Below are 17,836 nucleotides of genomic sequence, written 5' to 3'. Positions count from 1 at the left end.
TCTTGTAAACGAGCAAGGCCTAGACGCTTTGCAGTTGAGGAAATTATTTATGATATTTATTCTTGGGACAGAGAGTTTACACTTATGCCGGCAATGAGAGTGATTCAGACAATCAAATTGCTGAAAGTGATGAGGAAAATAGTGATTTGGGTGAACAAATACAGTAGTTGTGAGAGAGGCACATTATTATTTTCCTGAATTTTTTTTTTTTTGTGATTCTGTCTATTAGTTTGCCTGTAATTGTTACTCTTCAGCTGTATATGCAACTATTTTTTTTTTTTACTCAGGAGCCCAGGTGGAAGGTAAAGTTAGACGCAGGGGCCCAGGTCTGAGAGGGTTAATATATTATTCAGTTAGCTACTCTATTTAGTCACAGCATAACAGACTGAAGATCAAAGGAAAGGATTTCAACAGAAATCGCTTTTTTTCAATTACTGTAACACACATACTAGTCCTTTCTTGCTAGGCAGATGATTTTTTTTTACTCCATCCATTCAAAGGAAGTTTCCAGGTTATAATAACACAATTTGAGACAGACCCCAGATATAAGTAACCTAAGACTTATGCTTAGTCTTGTAGGTCATCTAGAGTTTACTTGATTACTCTATTTTAACACTCAGTCAAAGTACACTGGGGGTACTCAACAACAATAATCACAGCACTAATATTACTTACAGTGGACATTCCAATATTATAAACTGCTGAAATAAAGATACTGACAACTGCATAACCATTGTAAAATATAGATACTTTTACAAGCCAGTAAGAGAGCTTCTAGTGTAGTTACTCAATAAAAGTGGCCAAATTACTTTTAATTCCCAACCATTTTTCAACTGGAGACACTATAAAGTGATGGTTTGTGGCCAACTTAATGTGGCAGTCCCAGGAAAGGGAAAAATGCTACTGCCTTTTTTTTCCCCTTTTCCTGGGACTGCTACATTAAGTTGGCAACAAACCATCACTTTATCGTGCTGCTGCTGTATAAGTTTCTCTGAGAGATTTAGAAATGTAATATTTCTAATGGAGACATTATGTTTTACTTTATATCTTAGAACAACATGCTCCACAATAGCAAAGAAATGATCAAAGAAAGAAACAGTGATCAAATGCATGTATTTCCTTCTCAACCCAAAATATCCCCTTTTCTTGTGACATAATCTTGATAAAAGTCTGAAGGGAACTTCTCAAATGAATGAAGAAACTTGTGTCATGATTAAACAGCAAATGGCAACAAGATCTCTTTCAAATCATATTCTACTGATTTAAAAAAAAGGAAGATGGAATAGTCCCAGTTGGAATGCCCTTTGACTATAAGTCTACTGTTCTGGGGAGGCATATCCCTGTTATGTATATATTTGTAACCTTACATATGCTGATGAAGACTATCAGTAGCTCACATACTCTTCTGACTGTTTTCAGTTACTAACAAAATACGTTCTATGATTAGCTATCCCTGTGCTGTTAATCCTTTTGATAATGACCCACCCAAGACTACTCCTGGTTCTAAGATACAAACTCTCTGTTTAATGTTAATTAAAACCTTCCTTCAAAATTTCATGTAAATTTATTTTCTAAACATCAGCTCAATAGATACTTGACCAAAGTCTTTATTATTTTCAAAGTAAATTGAAAACAAAGGCAGTATATTTCAACAGAAATATGATAACAAAATGGTTAAGTCTACTTATGCAGGTCTGACCAGAGTTTCCAAAGATTTGCTAAAATGATAACTGTGTTGGAAAAAAAAAAAAAAAAAAAAAAATCTATAAACTAGTGAGCTATTCCATTAAAAATTCTAGCATTAATTTTTTTCCCACAAAAGCTGTATACAATTAGGTAAGTTTGAGATTTCTAATTCCTATAAATTCCTCACACCAATAATTTCACACACACACACACACACACACGCTGCTTTCAAGCTATTTCTATGCTCTGAATGGCAACAGAGAAGCAAAAGAGTTTAGCAAACAGTGAAGTAGGTTAGAGATCATATCTTTCTCATAACACTACGAAAGTGAATAGTACATAGGACCCACAGAATGTATCAAAATAATATCTATGTTACTGGCATTGATAAAGTATCTAAAAACCTACAAGGTATAATGATTCTGAAGGTAGCTTTGACTTCAGACTTCAAACATCTGCAACATTTCACACACATATATATATACTTTATCAAAAAGTAGCAGAAATATCACAAAAAACTGTTACTCAGAGTTTCATGTTCTTGTTCATCGGACAGTTTTGTTTAGAAAAAACTGTCCGATGAACAGGAACGCGAAACTGAGTAACAGTTTTTGTGATATTTCTGCTGCTTTTTAATAAAGCATATTACTCTACTTCTGGTATTCGAGTACTATTTTTTCCACGTTGTTTCGCATTCATGTACTTACTCTGATGTGTGTGTGTGTGTATGTATATATATATATATTATAGGTGCAGATGTGGCTGTGTGGTAAACAGTTTGCTTCCCAGCCACATACTTCTGGGTTCAGTTGCATTGCATAGGACCTTGGGCAATTGTCTTCTTTTATAACCTCAGGTCAACTAAAGCATTGAGAGTGGTTTTGGCAGAGGGAAACTGAAAGAAACCCATTGTGTGTTTGTTCCTCACCACTGCTCAACAACCAGTGTTGGTTTGCATACATCCCCATAACTTAGCAGTTTGGCAAAAGGGACTGCTAGAATAAGTGTCATGCTTTAAATAATTAGTACTGGTGGTGGTAGGGAGTTCTTTTAACAAAAACCCTTTAAAGGCAATACCTCAGCATGGCTTCAGTTCAATGAATGAAACTAGTAAGATACAAAGGATATAAGTCAACAACTCTGAGACACATTCAATGCCACATTTCACCTAGATTTTGTTTAATGGTTGAATTATTTGGGTTACCCTCTCCAAGAAATAATTTCAGTTACAAAAATCAGTAAAAAGTAATGTAGAAAATAAGGAAAAAAAAAATACAAAGTATACTATCCACCCAAGTTTTGGTTATTGAACTTACTGTCATAAATATATTACGTTAGTTTATAACATTAAGAGACTGAGCTGGCAGAAAATGGTTCAAGATTTTATGTTAGCTTTAAAAGATAAATGTTTAGCTTATAGTAGTGTATAGCTATAACAGGGGCTGTTGCCTGCACAAAGCTAGTTAGATAGGCTGTATTTTTGTAGAGGCAGCAATTAACTTCTTATATAGGCAATAAGCACACTTACGCACCGCAGTTAATAGACACAACAAGCCTGTTGCAGAATATACTATTTCTTTGGAAAACGGTAATTGTTTAAGAGTGGGGCCATGCAGATAAAAACTGGTCAACTTGCATGTTGAAGCCAAAATAACAAAAACAAATAATGATGATGATGATAATAATAAATAAATAAATAAAATAAATAAATAATAAATAAATGATTGAAGGAAAATAAGTGAAATGGTGATCATTTTCATGCAGGTAGCTGTAGAGATCCATGCGGAGGCAGACCAGGTATACGAGCACTTACGCATTTGGAGAGTTTGTCCTTCGTAATAAGGCAAATAGACATGTTGCTCTGACAAGGGCTTTCCAAACACAGGTGATTGAGGCATGAGATCGTCCCCTAAGGCAGCATTAAAGAGAAACATCTGAGGTGGTACAATACTAAATTGTAGGGGTGCAACGAGCGTCGGTTAAGGGCTGTGTGTAGGGGGCTGACAAGAGATATGCTGCAAACTGAGAGGGTTACCGTCTCATGACTAAAAAGGCAATTGTTTCCCTTGCCAGCTGAGCAAAACAAGTGAACAGGGATGTAGACTCCACCCTGCTACCATTAGCGATACAGCTCCAGTTTAGCCAGAGGTGATCATGAGAATGCATGTTCTATGCAATCTAGACTATACACCTACATATAATAGAAGCTATTCTTTCTACATAAGCACTACAGATACTTTGAAACTATTTTAGCAATCTATAAGCATGGGGAACATATACGATAAAATTAAGGGATAGTTTGTTCCCAAATGGAAAAGGTTTATGAGGTAATAAATATTTCCTACATCCTTCAGGAAATAAACTAAGTGAGTTTGAATGGCATTTAAAGGGGTTTTGGATTTTAAGAAAATGAATAATTACTAGAATTTAAGAGATTAGTTCGATTATGGTTGTATTATTTTTTTAATTTTTAAGAGAAGGATGAGACAGAAGGAAGTAGCTCAGTTTTATATTAGTTAAATCTGTAGTATTTTGGTGAACTCTAATTTGTTATTCATGGATACAGAAGATCAATCAGAGAGAAATTTAGATCCAGCACCAGATAGGCATTCAGCCAAATAGTTCAAGAAATTTAGGAAGAGGTGTATGTTAAAAGAGGAGAGTGTATATGGATGTATACACTGCATGAACCATGATGTGTTTGTGATATTTACCAACAATGGTCACAAACTGAGGAACAGATATAGCTTTGATGTCTTCTCTTAACCATGTGAAAATTTAATTAAAAAAATAAGAAAAGAAATCTTCAAATGACAAATGAATTGGCTGCATTAACATAAGACATCAATGTTGAACCTAAAAATCAAACATTTTCTCATTAGTTTTATACATGTAAAACAAAAAAAAAGTAAACAAAAACACCTGTAAATAGACATGATATTAAAACAGTTGAGTTTTATGTTATCAGATGTACAGTTTGTTGTTATATTTACTGATCAAATTATTAACTTTCCATATTTTATTTCTGAGTTACTATCTATGTCATTCCAAACAGTATACTTTATACCACCATTTTCCTGTAGCATAAGGTCTGTGATTGAAGCTTTATTTGTAGCCAGTTAAAATACTAGAAATAGCAGTTAAATCTATTTAAAATTACAGCCCACTGTCTTTAAAAAAAAAAAGGTAAAAAAGGCCCTAGATATATTGGCTGAAGTAATAAAAGGCAGAATGGTCACACTTGAATGCTCTTGTTCATAGGCCAACTTATTAGGGATGGCCAGAGACAACAAGATCTCAATGATATAGGACATGTTTGAAAATGATACAGCTACCAGTTAGTTCCACCAGTCAGTTTACAGCCAAGAACTCCTGCAGAATCAAGTCTGATTCAGCAAAGTATCTTGGAAACCATTTAAACTACTTAAACTTTACCAGAGTCACCCATATCTGACTTACCCATTCAACCTGCCAGGATTGACGGAATAAGTACAAGTCAAGTACAAAGGTTGATTCAATTCGCTACATTCAATTTCTCTCTCCAAATATGGGACTTTGGGCTTGAAGACCTCAGTGATATAGCACATACTGGAAGAATGTTTAGAGGCAATAGAGCTATCAGTTAGTACCACTGACCAGCTTACAGCCAAAGTGTCCTGATCTTCAATAAAGTTGCCTTCATGGACAGTTTTAGACAGGACACAAGAGAAGTTAAAAACAAGGTTTACTTTATGACTCAGTAATGTCCATATATCCATTTGATTTATATAAATTTGTCATTTAAAGAAATCTATGTTCATATAAATGAAGTAAAAGCTAAACTTAGCTCTGCTTCTGTTTCACATTCAACACATTGTCAGTTGACTAGAAAAAGTTCTCAAACAATTTGTAGCTGTCACTGTGGGACAAAAGATAGCAGGACCAAGAGAGAGGAGAATGACACTGAAAAAACATCCAGCCTGTAGCCAACAGGGTAGGTAAAACTGAAAACTACTGAACGTGGAAGAATTTTTTCTTCTAATTTAATCAAAAGCAGTACTAATGACCTTTGCAGGACTAATAGATTGGTGATAGAAAGGGAAGTGGAGACTGAATATAGGGCTACTATCAACTACTACAATCTTTGTAAAAAGCTCAAATCGAAGTGAGTGGTCACAGATGAATCTTCAAGCAAATAGGTCAGATTTCAAAGGAGTTACTCAGGGGATTGGGCCCAAGCTTTCACAAAAGAACTAACTACTTCCACCCATGCACGTTAACTATCATTGTAACATTACATAAGGGAAAGTGCAGCAGGAAGTAGAGCATCAACACACTCTGACTAGGTGCCTGGTATCAATACCTGCAGCAGAATGCACTTTAGCAAACAGTACCCTTGAGCAACATGGTGATGTTTAACTGAAAACCCTTGGGTGATGGATTGAATCCACATTAGACCTATCACCCAAGGGCTCTGGTTAAGAAGAAATTTGTTTGGAATTTGAAGGTTACCAAAATACTTAATCTTGGAGTTTTTTTTTTTTGTAAATCTATTTTCAAATTTCTGACATTGCAGAAGGTTTATACAACAACAATAAATACACATGAAAATTATTTAAAAAAAAAAAAAAGATAAGAAATACAAAATAATGGTCAATTTGATATCTCCATTTATATTCTCATATTTTTATTTTGTCTGTACCTTTTTTTTATATCTTGAAAGAAAAAAAAAATGAAAATATTGAGAATAACTGAAGCATTAATTTAAATACTGGACATTTATATCATGTAGGCTAAGGAGGATAAAGAAAAAACAAAGAAATACAATAATTCTAATCTGAGCATGATGTGATTAACTGAATACTTAATGGAATAGCTGAATAGTCACAAACTATTCTTAGGAACATTCTAAATCACAAACCATTCACAGAAACAGGCTAACAGTCACAAGACATTCATAGTAACCAATCACAGAAAAAATCTCAATTTGGCAATATAATTGCTCTTCAAGAAGTTATGCACTGGCCCTAAATCTCCCACAAAGAGCTCAGTGATGGCTTACCATCTTTCAAATAATGGTGACAAAAAAAAAAAAAAAAAAAAAGGTTACTATCCACAAGACAGTTTAGCAAGCCTTTTCACAAGAACAACACAAACAACCTAACAATTATAAATATATACATATATGTATTATGCATACATGCATAATAAACATCCAACAGAATATATATATATATATATAAAAGCCGTACTCTGTGCAGACTTTTACACTAACTCCTGCAGAGGGCGAATTCAACCTGCTGTCCAAAACTAAAGGGAGCTAAATAACATGACTAATATATGTCTATAACGACTATATGCCCTGGTGGTGTGTGATCAGAGGTTAAGGACAGATGAGAGTTAATTCTGCAATGCAATCATTCTATTGTTCCAGTCCCAAGTTGAATTCCAACTGTTGGCCAGTTTGTCCCAAAGTTCTTATCTCAACATAAAATGAATGAAGTAAATGTCATTTATCTCACCCTTGATCTCTGATGTCATCTGACAAAAATACCAACCAAGATGGCATGAATCAACCAAGCTTTACTGGCTAGAAATAGTAACCCAAATGCTTTTAAATCAGAGCCTAATGCTGGATGTTCAAGAACAAGATGAAGGGCAGATTTTTTTAATCCTGGAATCACCCTGATTCCAAAAAGGTATAATATGTCTATGTAGAGCAAATGTAGGCTGAGATACAGGAGTCCCAGATAGACAGATAGACAGACAGAATTTTGCTCTTATTATTATAGATGTAAATATATAGGAAAGACAAGCTGTGTTTAACATACCTTCATCTTCTGAGTCTGATAACATTGTCTCAGTCATGGTTTCTGGGGCAACTACTTTATACTTGTCTTCAATCGCAGGTAGTGTTTCCGTCACCTCGGTCAGATTTTTCAGCGTATCAACCACCGAAATATAGCCCAAACGCTGTGCAATTGATAGTGCTGTTTGGCCAGTCTGAAAATATGGGTTAATGTTTTGAATGAATTAAAGGGGTGAAAAAGCAAAAAAAAAAAAAAAAAACTGCAACAAAAACTTCTATCAATTAAATCAATTTTTGGGTGTACTTTGGTGATATGTGTTCAGCAATAAAAAAATCATGTGCATGTGTATGCATGGGTGTGTAACTGAATGTATGAATGTGTGTGTGTATGTGTATTTGTGAGACTGTGTGTGAGTGTGCAAGCATGTCTGTGAGACTATGGCTGTATATAACACCAAGTCAAGTGAGAGCTATAAATGTAGCAATGTAATTAAAAAAAATGGAGTGACATGAAGACAAGGGTGGAGAAGGACAAGAAAATTCAAATGGCAAAAAAAGAAGAGCAGAGGAGATGAGACAAGGGTGGAGGGGAAGGCAAAAAGAGAAAGGCAGAGAGGGAGAGAGAAGGGGAGTAGAGTGGACAAGACAAGGCAAGTTGAGTGAACAAGAAAAGTGGAGTAGACACGAAAAGACTGGAGTGGGTGACAGAAGTGTTGAGTGGATGAGAGGGGAGAGACCAACAGCAGAAGAGTGTGATGGCAATATTGGAGTAGTGAGTTCAAGATTAAAGAGTGGATGGGTAACCAAGATAGGAGTGTGGGTACAAGAGTGGGGAATTATCATATAAGGAGGAAAAGGTAGAGGAGGAGGCATAAGTGACATGAGGAGGGCACAATAAGATAGAGAACTGATTTTATTATAGCCATAAAGGCTACAATAAGGTAGAGAACAACAACTGTTATGTAAGGCACATGCAACAGGTGGAATGAAATGACTTGGGGGTAGCTGTTTGTATGCAGATGATTTGGTACGGCTGATTGAATATTCAACCCATTTTGGCAACAGTATTTTTTTGGTGCTGGAGGGGAGGGGAGGGAGAGAGAGAGAGAGAGTGTGTGTGTGTGTGAGAGATGATTTATTAATTGAACACGAGTGACAAATATTTTCCCTCTCCTCATATACATAAAGAGAAATAATATTTTTATCAATAATTAGCAGAAGCAACAGAGTGACTCAAGGTCCAAGAGTTTTGTGTGTTGGCACTTACCAAACTCTTCGACCTTGAGTCACTCTGTTATTTCTGCTAAATATTAATAAAAACATACATATACTCATATTTCGAGTTCCATTTTTCCTGTTTGCATCAACATACCTGTTAAGAAAAATATACTCACAAACACACACATGCACAGAGGGAGAGCAAGAGAGGAGAAGAGAGGCAAGAGGAGAGAGGGGAGAGAGAGAGAGAGAGAGAGAGAGAATGAGAGAAACATTAAAACATCTGATGTCAAGTAAGTCAGCATTCAAACACCTATCCTACAACAGTGTGGCAACAGTGATGTAAAGACGGTACAACAAACAAGATATACTTACATTAGTTACAGCATTGGGAGATGCTTTGTTCTTGAGAAGTAAATTGATAACCATCACATGGCCTTGCTGAGCCGCTTGGTGAAGTGGTGTGTAACCCAACTGGAAGAACAAGAAACAAGGTGTAAGATAACTTTGCATTGACTTTAAATAAACAAATCTTTATAGTGTTGCATGGGCGGAGGTCAACCGTTTGACCTTACTATAATAAACTAATTAGACTGTTGATGATTGGAGACTGAAAAATGGTGCAATGGTGAAGATATAACCCAGCTTGTGGAAGAAACTATTGATAGACATTGAATGGTATACAGTGTCAAGTTAGTGATAGCAAGCTGGTGATGGAATTACCTTTTGTTCTTAACCTCATTTCTTCCCACTATATAAAACGTATTGAGAAGTCTTGTTTTACTAAACAGAATCAACACTGCTTGAGCAGACCCTGTGTATGGAATACCTACAGTGGTACTTCATTCTCACCATGTATGACTCTTCAGGTGAGAAAAAAAAAGATTCTTTTGTCAACGGAAAGATTGCCCATGCAACATGCTCTGTGTGACAACCAAGTGGGTTATTAGCTTCAATTGAATAAAGAACCTTTACTTCATGTATTGAGTCTTAGTTTTCCATCTGTCTACACACACACACAGCTATCTTCATCTTTTCAGACAGAATTAACTCTTCTGCTACAGATATGTCTTCCCTGCCTGACCATTTTTCAGATGGTGGGGACTAGTTTAAAGGAAGTGACTACTGCAACGAGGCTTTCTAGTCAGCTTTACCAATTCCTGTAACATGTGTCACAATGGCATGTTAAGGAAATAAACATCAACAGAATACCTGGAGTGCATCTGCAAAGTTAGACTGACTATTACTCTTCATTGTGGCAGTTCCTACACACACACACACACAAACTTATACTCTGGCATTATTGATTTGTAGACTTCTAACAATTATAACAATTTACCAATTTCATTTCTTAATCTTCAATTAAAGAAACAAACAGAAAAACAAAACCATACTGACAATAGATTGTAACATTCAAAATATAGAGCATTTGTGACACTATATATAACTTTTGAAAGTATGTTATATATATATATATAAGTTGATTACACTATTTAACTTCAGTTATCATCCTCTGTATCACATACAATAAGAGTATGAAATAGGAAGATGCGAGAAAGTGTGTGTGCATATGTGTTTGTGTGTATTTAGAGATTGTTCACATACAAAACCAGAAATTTTGAATTACATAAGTTGAGAGAAAAAAAAGTTAAGTAAATTAACAACTGAAATGTTTCAAAATAACAAGGGCTCAAACAGTTGTTCAAATTGCTCTCTGCTAGGTTAGGTCAGATTAAACTGACTTCAGTAACCAATCATTTGTAAAACAAATATGAAATATCAAGAGATACAAAATGTGAAGAAAAAAAAACAAAACAAAAAAAAACACATCAACAAGAATATGTATAATTTAAAATTAGATAAAATTTCAATAAAACCAAAAGACAAATAATTAAAAAATTTCAATGAAATGAAAATAATTTTAAAATCGTTTACACCTGGCAGATTATTTTCGTATTTATATAAAGCTTATATACTGGCAGTACTTCACTAAATTTAAAGCTAGTAAAAACATGAAAGTCAGTCAAAACAGATTGCATTAAATAGGTGTGAGTTGTTGTCACATGGAAACACTATCTGAAGATGAAGATACACTTTTCTGGAATATTCCTAGAAATATCTAAGATGAAATAAAAATTATGTACAATTTGATATTTCATTATCTCTGTTATCTTATTTGAAGTTTACGCATGTCCCACTTTTCTCGTTCTCTCTCTGCATCCCAACCTATTCTGTTATCTCTCCTCGGCTAATTTATCTACCACTTTTGCTATAACATATTAAAATTATCTTTCCATCCAAGATGAGTTCCAGAAATATCCAGATTACAGGGTAGTTTATTTAGTTACTTTGTAAGCGGATAGTAGAAAAAGAGTTAAAGTGTGTACCAACCCAAGTCTCACAGTACTTGGGGTTTAGAGATGGTATGGATCCAAAACAGAGATATAGGTATATAAGCGATACAAATAATTCTGTAATGAGTTCATGAGAAATTAACAATGTTGAAAAGTTTCTTACAAGTAGTTAACCATTTACTGAATAATTTTAAGTCTATGATTTATGAGAATTCAGGTGAGTTGTGTGTGCTTCAGGGATACAATTCAAATGTTATGCAATATCTTAATCAAGTGTTTTACATTTTTGATTTTTTGATCCATGTTGAAAGAATCAATTGAATAAGTACCAGTAATATACCCAGGATGATACTATCCTACTTTTTACAGAAATGACATCATATATCATATCTATAGTAATACTACTATATTATACTGACAAATACATATTTATCTGAAAACAAATTTACTAACACTACTATGTCTCTTTTAATACCAATCCATCAAGCTGCCCCTGGTTGTATGATACAAATCTCTGGTTTCAAAGTAATTTAAGTTAAAATCATCCACCAAAATTTCAGGTTATGTTCCAAAGACCAGTTTAATAATGACAGTTATTTGAGTAAATTTTTTATTATTTTTAAAATTCATAGAAACAAAGTTAAATATAATGACATGTACACATTATCTGAAGACAAATTTACTATAATTTTTACTAAACTATGTCGGCTTCAACATTATTAAGCATACAAATAATATATATTAGATGTATTAATCCTTTCATGGCTTATATTTCCCTCCCAAAATACTATACTACCAATATGTTTAAATTAATTTTCTACAATAGGGGTGGGTACTTCTTCTCTAGGAAAACATTTCAGTCACACATTCAAATTTGAAATCATTCATTGAAAGTCTCTAGGAAAAAAGAAAAAAAGACTGTTTAAATTTAAGTGGTAATTTAATAAGCTGAGCTGCATATCTTTGAACTTCTATAATATATAATCATATCAAGTTGGTGTTTGCAATACTACAGAAAAGTTTCTTATTTAAAAATCAAATTTATCAACTGAAGTCTGTTATTTCAGCAATAACAACAATTTAGGCACAAGGTCAGTGCCCTTGGGATGGTGGTTACTTGATTACATAGGTCGTGGTACTTTACTGGTACATCATTTTAAAGAAAGATGAAAAGGTAAAGTTGACTGTGACAATTTGAACTCAAAGAGCTAGAAATACCTGAAGGTATTTTGGTGAAGCGCTGCCGTTTCTTCTGTCATTTAGCTCTGACCAGCTTGACCAATTCATTAACTTATTATCATTGACCACTACACTAATCCAATACAATATTATCTAGTGTCTAATGTTGGTCACTTCATTAGTTTAATACTGACCAAATGACAATTAGAGAAAAAATATTTCTCTTTGGCAGCTTGGAGGACATCATTTTTTGTTTGTGTTTGTCTGTGTGTGTGCACCGAGTGTAAGCAAAGACATGCATGTTTTTAAAAGTTATTTAACAAAAATAAACAAAATATGAAATAATGAAACTGTCAAAATAACAATAAAAATGAAAATTAAATAATTAACAAATTATAGTTTCTAACATAACTGTTTCTAATAAGACTTTTGAGAGAAGGGGAGTTAGTCAATTACATTGACCCCAGTATTTGACTGGTACTTTATTTTATCAACCTTGAAGTGGCTAACCTTGGCTGGATTTCAACTTGGAACAATAAAGAGTTGTAACTAAATATTATAAATGTATTTTGTCTGACAATTTAACAATTCTGCCAAATAGCAACAACAACAACAACAACAATAATAATAATAATAAACAACAATAATAATAATAGTAATAATAATAAACAATAATAATTAACAATATCACTCAGCTAAGAGCTGAGGAAAAAATAAATAAATAAATAAAAATAAAAGTAACAAGATATAAAAAAATATAAGCTCATTGCTGGAGCTGAAGCTAGATAGAGGCTCAGAAAGGATGATGAAGCAAACAAGAGCAGACAACTGCTCTAGACTGATGACATAGCAACTAGGAAATCCTTTTTCATTTATGAAAATATATGAAACTCAAGTTTGTGTCTGGTTTGAAGGAGGATTTTATTTCAACAGGTCATCTACTCATCGTAACCTCTCTTAATATCTCTTGCAGTAGAAATTAAAAAAAAAAAGACAAATAAACACTTTCATATGAAAGCAAGGCTATGAAAACAGGAGTTACTGGGAATAGAAAATAAGAACGGTTTCAATAACATTTTTGCAGAGTTCATAAAAATGTTCAGTGTAGCAAATTTTGCCAGTTTAGTTTAAATATATTAAGTGTTCTAGTGGTGGGAGTAGTGAGCGAATTTAGGTCTCATATATTCCTTACAAGAAACCCTATACACATAGCAACAATTTCAGTCTAAATTTGGAGCTTATAGTGTCTACTATAAAGTTTTATTAAAATCTCAGCAACCACTCTATTAACATCATCATCAGTTTTAATATCTACTTTTCCATTCTTGCATGGGTCAGATGAAGTTTGTTGAGGTAGATTTTCTATGGATGGATGTCCTTCCTATCACCAACTCTTACTGGTTTCAAAGCAAGGTAATATTTCCTGTTCTATTGAATGATGAACTATGAAAACAGGCTCTTGTGGAGAACTGTAAACAAATGACATCAGTTTAGAACGAAGAGTGACCTTTGATTGCAATATACATGTTGGTGCAATGTAAAAAAAAAAGCACCCAGTCCACTCTGTAAAGTGGTTGGCGTTAGGCAGGACATCTAGTCATGAAAACCATGCCAAAACAGTGGCGCTTGGTGCAGTCCTCTGGCTTGCCAGCTCCTATCAAACCATCTAAACCATGCCAGCATGGATGATGAATGCTAAATGATGAATGATGATTCCCATGTGAAGACAAGGGGAATATACACTTACTCACGTACAGACACACACACACACACACACACACACACACACACATTAGGCTTCTTCCAGTTTCCATTCATCAAATTACACTCACAATCTGGTCAATCTGTGGTCATAGTAGAAGACACCAGTGGACAGCTTCAACACACTAGGAATGAGCCTGGAACCATGTGGCCTTAAGGAAAACTTCTTAACTAAACACATACACACATACGTAATATACTCTTACAAACAGGAACACTCCAAGAGTTAAAGGTTTAATTAGAAGAACTTCAAGGAATGTAAGATTTCTAAAAACTAAATTGTTTTTATGGAGATGTAGAAATACAAATAATAGCGGTAAAAGTATTTACAGAAGAGATGGATATAATAAATGTTAGGGACCTATAGTTGGAATGATGAGCTGCTGTTTCTAATATTACTCTTAAGGATAAGATGGTGAACTGGCAGAATTGTTAGTATGCCAGGTAAAATGCTTCGTGGCATTTCATCCATCTTTACGTTCTGAGTTAATATCCTGTCATGGTCAGTTAACTTTGCCTTTCATCCTACTCAGGGTTAATAAAATAAGTAACAGATGAGCACTTGAGTTGAAAAAAATCAATTTCCCCCTCCCCCAAATTGCTGGCCTTGTGCCAAAATTTAAAACCCATTATTACTATTAACCCTTCCCCACCACACACATTATAGCTTGTCCTTGTGATAGCTCCTATGGCTAATAAAAGAAATCATTTATTATTATTATTATTATTATTATTATTATTATTATTATCTGCTGAGGCTAAGTTTGGACCTTAGAGCTCAACTATTCCTTTCATGCTTCCAAAGTTTTATACAATCAGTACCAGTAAAATATTCATGTCAGTCGAACTGACAGTACAACCCTAATCAAATTCATGCCCTTGTGTCCATACTATAAATTATTATTTTTTATTGTCAGCAGAATTATTAGAAGACCACACAGAATTACTTACATTGTGAGTTCAAATCTCACCAAGGTCAACTAAGCCTTTCATCCCTTGAGGGTTGATGAACTGAAGTACCAGTCTAGTACTGAGGTTGATGGTATCAAGTAACCCTCCCTACTTATTTCCACCGTGCTTCCCTACCAAAAGGCAAGAACACCACAATTTCTTTTCTCCCCTTTCCATAAGGTGGTGGTGTCAGTGAAATGAATGATGATGGTGGTGGTGGCAGTGTCAATGATGAAGTTAGCAATTTTAAAACATGAAACAAATGGGCAACTCTTTTAAAATAACCTATAATAACCATACAAGGCAAACTGGATATAACTAAATGATTTCTGAACCCAGACCAGATGTTAGGGGACACTGCCTATGATACACAAGGTCAAATCATTCACACTTCATATAAATATATATATGTTGGTGTTTAACCCCATGTCAGCCAAGTCTAGTAGATCTATGACCAAAAGCATTCTAGCCATGCCCATCCAATCTTTTTTTTTTCCAAGCATTGCATACTATACCCAGCCTACATTACCAATGAGTGACTATAGGGTTAGGTTTGAGGGAAGACTTGACTGCTATTTCTAGAGAGGTTGAACGACTTTGTAGACTCACTTTTCTTGGTCTGACTATATATAGTTAAGGCCCCTTTGAGAAGGAGTGAGAAATGTATGGTTATGATGATGGAAGTTATTATTTTAAGAAAGAATTATATGAATCAATTATTTTTTAGGATAGAGGCCCTCAGGAAAGAAGTATCTATAAAGTAAGCCAAAAGAGAACAGAAAACTACAAGCATAAAACTAATTGTTTTTCACACAAGCTGAAGGCCAAGGTCACCATTAGTAGTGTGACAGTGAACAGGATTGGTTGAATTAATGGGAGTTTATGTTTGATATTTATCCCCTGGAGGGACAACATGCATAGCTTTTACCCCAGCAGGTTTTAAAATTAACAAGACAAGGAGGAGAAGGAAATCAAAACAGCAAAAGGCATTTAGCCTGGCACATTGCCATTTCTGCCAATTTTTATCACTTTAATAATAATCCTTTCTATTATAGGCACAAGGCGTGAAATTTTGTTGGAAGGTGCCAGTCAATTACATCGACCCCAGTGCTCAACTGGTACTTATTTACTGACCCTGAAAAAATGAAAGGCAAAGTTGATCGCAGTGGAATTTAAACTCAAACTCAGAACATAAAGACGGACGAAATGCTGCTGTTAATGATGATGATAATTATAATAATCTTTCTCTGATATTAGGACAAGGTCATACATTTGGAAAGGCATAGTTGTCAATTGTTTTGGCTCCAGTACTTGATTGGATTCCAGAGGGAATGAAAGGTAAAATGAACAGGCAATGGGATGGGACTTGAACTCAAAACAAAAGGATGTAACTAAATACTGTAAGTCCATTTTCCTCCCTTATTATATTACTGTGTTATAAATAGTTATAAACTTTGGACATATTATTGGTATTGATTTATCCACTCCAGAGAGGTGACAAGCAAAGTTGACACTTGCTGGATATGAACTGTGATGATGATAATGGTTTTCATTTAGGTCTGTCATTTTGAATTGAAACCATCAATCCCAGTACATGACTGGTACATTATGGTATTGAGTAAAGAGAGAAAGCAAAGTTGATGCTGGTGGGAGTTGGATTCAGAATATAAAGAGCCAGAACAAACACCACTAAGTTTTTGTTATGCTCTAATGATTCTGCTAGTTCTTGACTGATACTTATTTTATCAACCCCAAAAGGATGAAAGAAAAAGTTGACCTCAGCAGAATTTGAACTCAGAATGTAGAGACAGATGAAATGCTGCTAATCATTATGTCTGGTGTGCTAACACTACTACCAGCTCACCACTTAATCATCATCATCATTTAACGTCCCTTTTTCCATGCTGGCATGAGTTAGACAGCTTGCTCAAACTTTGGCACAAGGCCAGTAATTCTGAGGGGAGGGGGAAAGTTGCAGTACTTGGCTGGTACTTTATTTTATCAACCATGTAAAGATGAATGACAAAGTTGATCTTGGAGCTGAAAGAAATAATGCTAAAAATCTTGTTTGATATGCTCACAGCCTAGGCATAATATTGACAAATAATAATAATAATACTAGAAGTAATTTCTAACTTAGACAAAAAAAAAAACGACAGAATTTTGGGGTAGGTGTATATTAAAATAAATTGATCCAATTACTTAAAAATAAAAATTTGTTCACATGCAGTCATAAGTGGAGTAAAGTGCCAAGAGTAACAATGAAATATAATATCTGAACATAGCAATGATGATGATGTAATAAAAAACGATTTTAAATACCCTCCTTTATCAACAATCAAATTCTTTACCACATTTAAAAAAATATATATTCTAATTAATTTTAGAAAAAAACCAACATGACCATATGTGTGTAGGTGTGAGTATGTCTGTATAGGGAACAATATTGCGAGACCTAACACACCATCCAGTTTAATGCTACCATTCTGTTACAAGCATCTGAACAAGAACTTGGGCCCCCCTACCTAGCTGTGCTTTCCCTGTAGATATTAACTTGCAGATTTTGAGACCGATCATTGACTGCATCGGTCTCACCAACAAGGGAGGGTCTGCAGTGATTTATATGGGGGCATTGTTCTTATTCCCCTGACCAAATTACAGATTTAAAAAAAAAAAAAAAAAAAAAAAAAAAAGAAAGTAAAATCAGTTTCCATACTCAGTTAAAAAATGGTAATTTAAATAAAAAAAATAGAGGGAGAGAGGGTATGGGTACATTTGATAGTGGTGGTGGTGGTGATGATAGTAGTGGGCAAGGATGGTGGTGATTTGGATTGTAACTGGAATTTCATAAAAGAAGCAACCTTAGAAGGAGATTGTAAAAGTAGATATGGATGGGGTT

At 34.4% G+C, this 17,836-nt stretch overlaps 1 protein-coding gene across 44 annotated transcripts in view; it reads right to left on the bottom strand.

Annotated features, from left to right (window-relative positions):
• LOC106871604 (titin) overlaps window positions 1–17,836 on the bottom strand; it is a 454,558-nt gene that overhangs the window by 221,865 nt on the left and 214,857 nt on the right. For 40 of the 44 annotated variants that reach the window (XM_052967415.1, XM_052967425.1, XM_052967440.1 and 37 more), the window contains 3 exons: window positions 9,068–9,166; window positions 7,497–7,668; window positions 3,500–3,595 (listed from right to left, as the gene is read on the bottom strand). In XM_052967415.1, the coding sequence (XP_052823375.1) occupies window positions 3,500–3,595; window positions 7,497–7,668; window positions 9,068–9,166 (367 nt within the window). The remainder of the gene's footprint in view (window positions 1–3,499; window positions 3,596–7,496; window positions 7,669–9,067; window positions 9,167–17,836) is intronic. The other 4 variants (XM_052967427.1, XM_052967452.1, XM_052967428.1 and 1 more) reach the window with 1 other exon arrangement.

This window comes from Octopus bimaculoides, chromosome 4 (genome assembly GCF_001194135.2).
Source record: "Octopus bimaculoides isolate UCB-OBI-ISO-001 chromosome 4, ASM119413v2, whole genome shotgun sequence".
NCBI lineage: Eukaryota > Metazoa > Mollusca > Cephalopoda > Octopoda > Octopodidae > Octopus > Octopus bimaculoides.
This window is presented reverse-complemented; position numbering and strand designations above follow the sequence as displayed.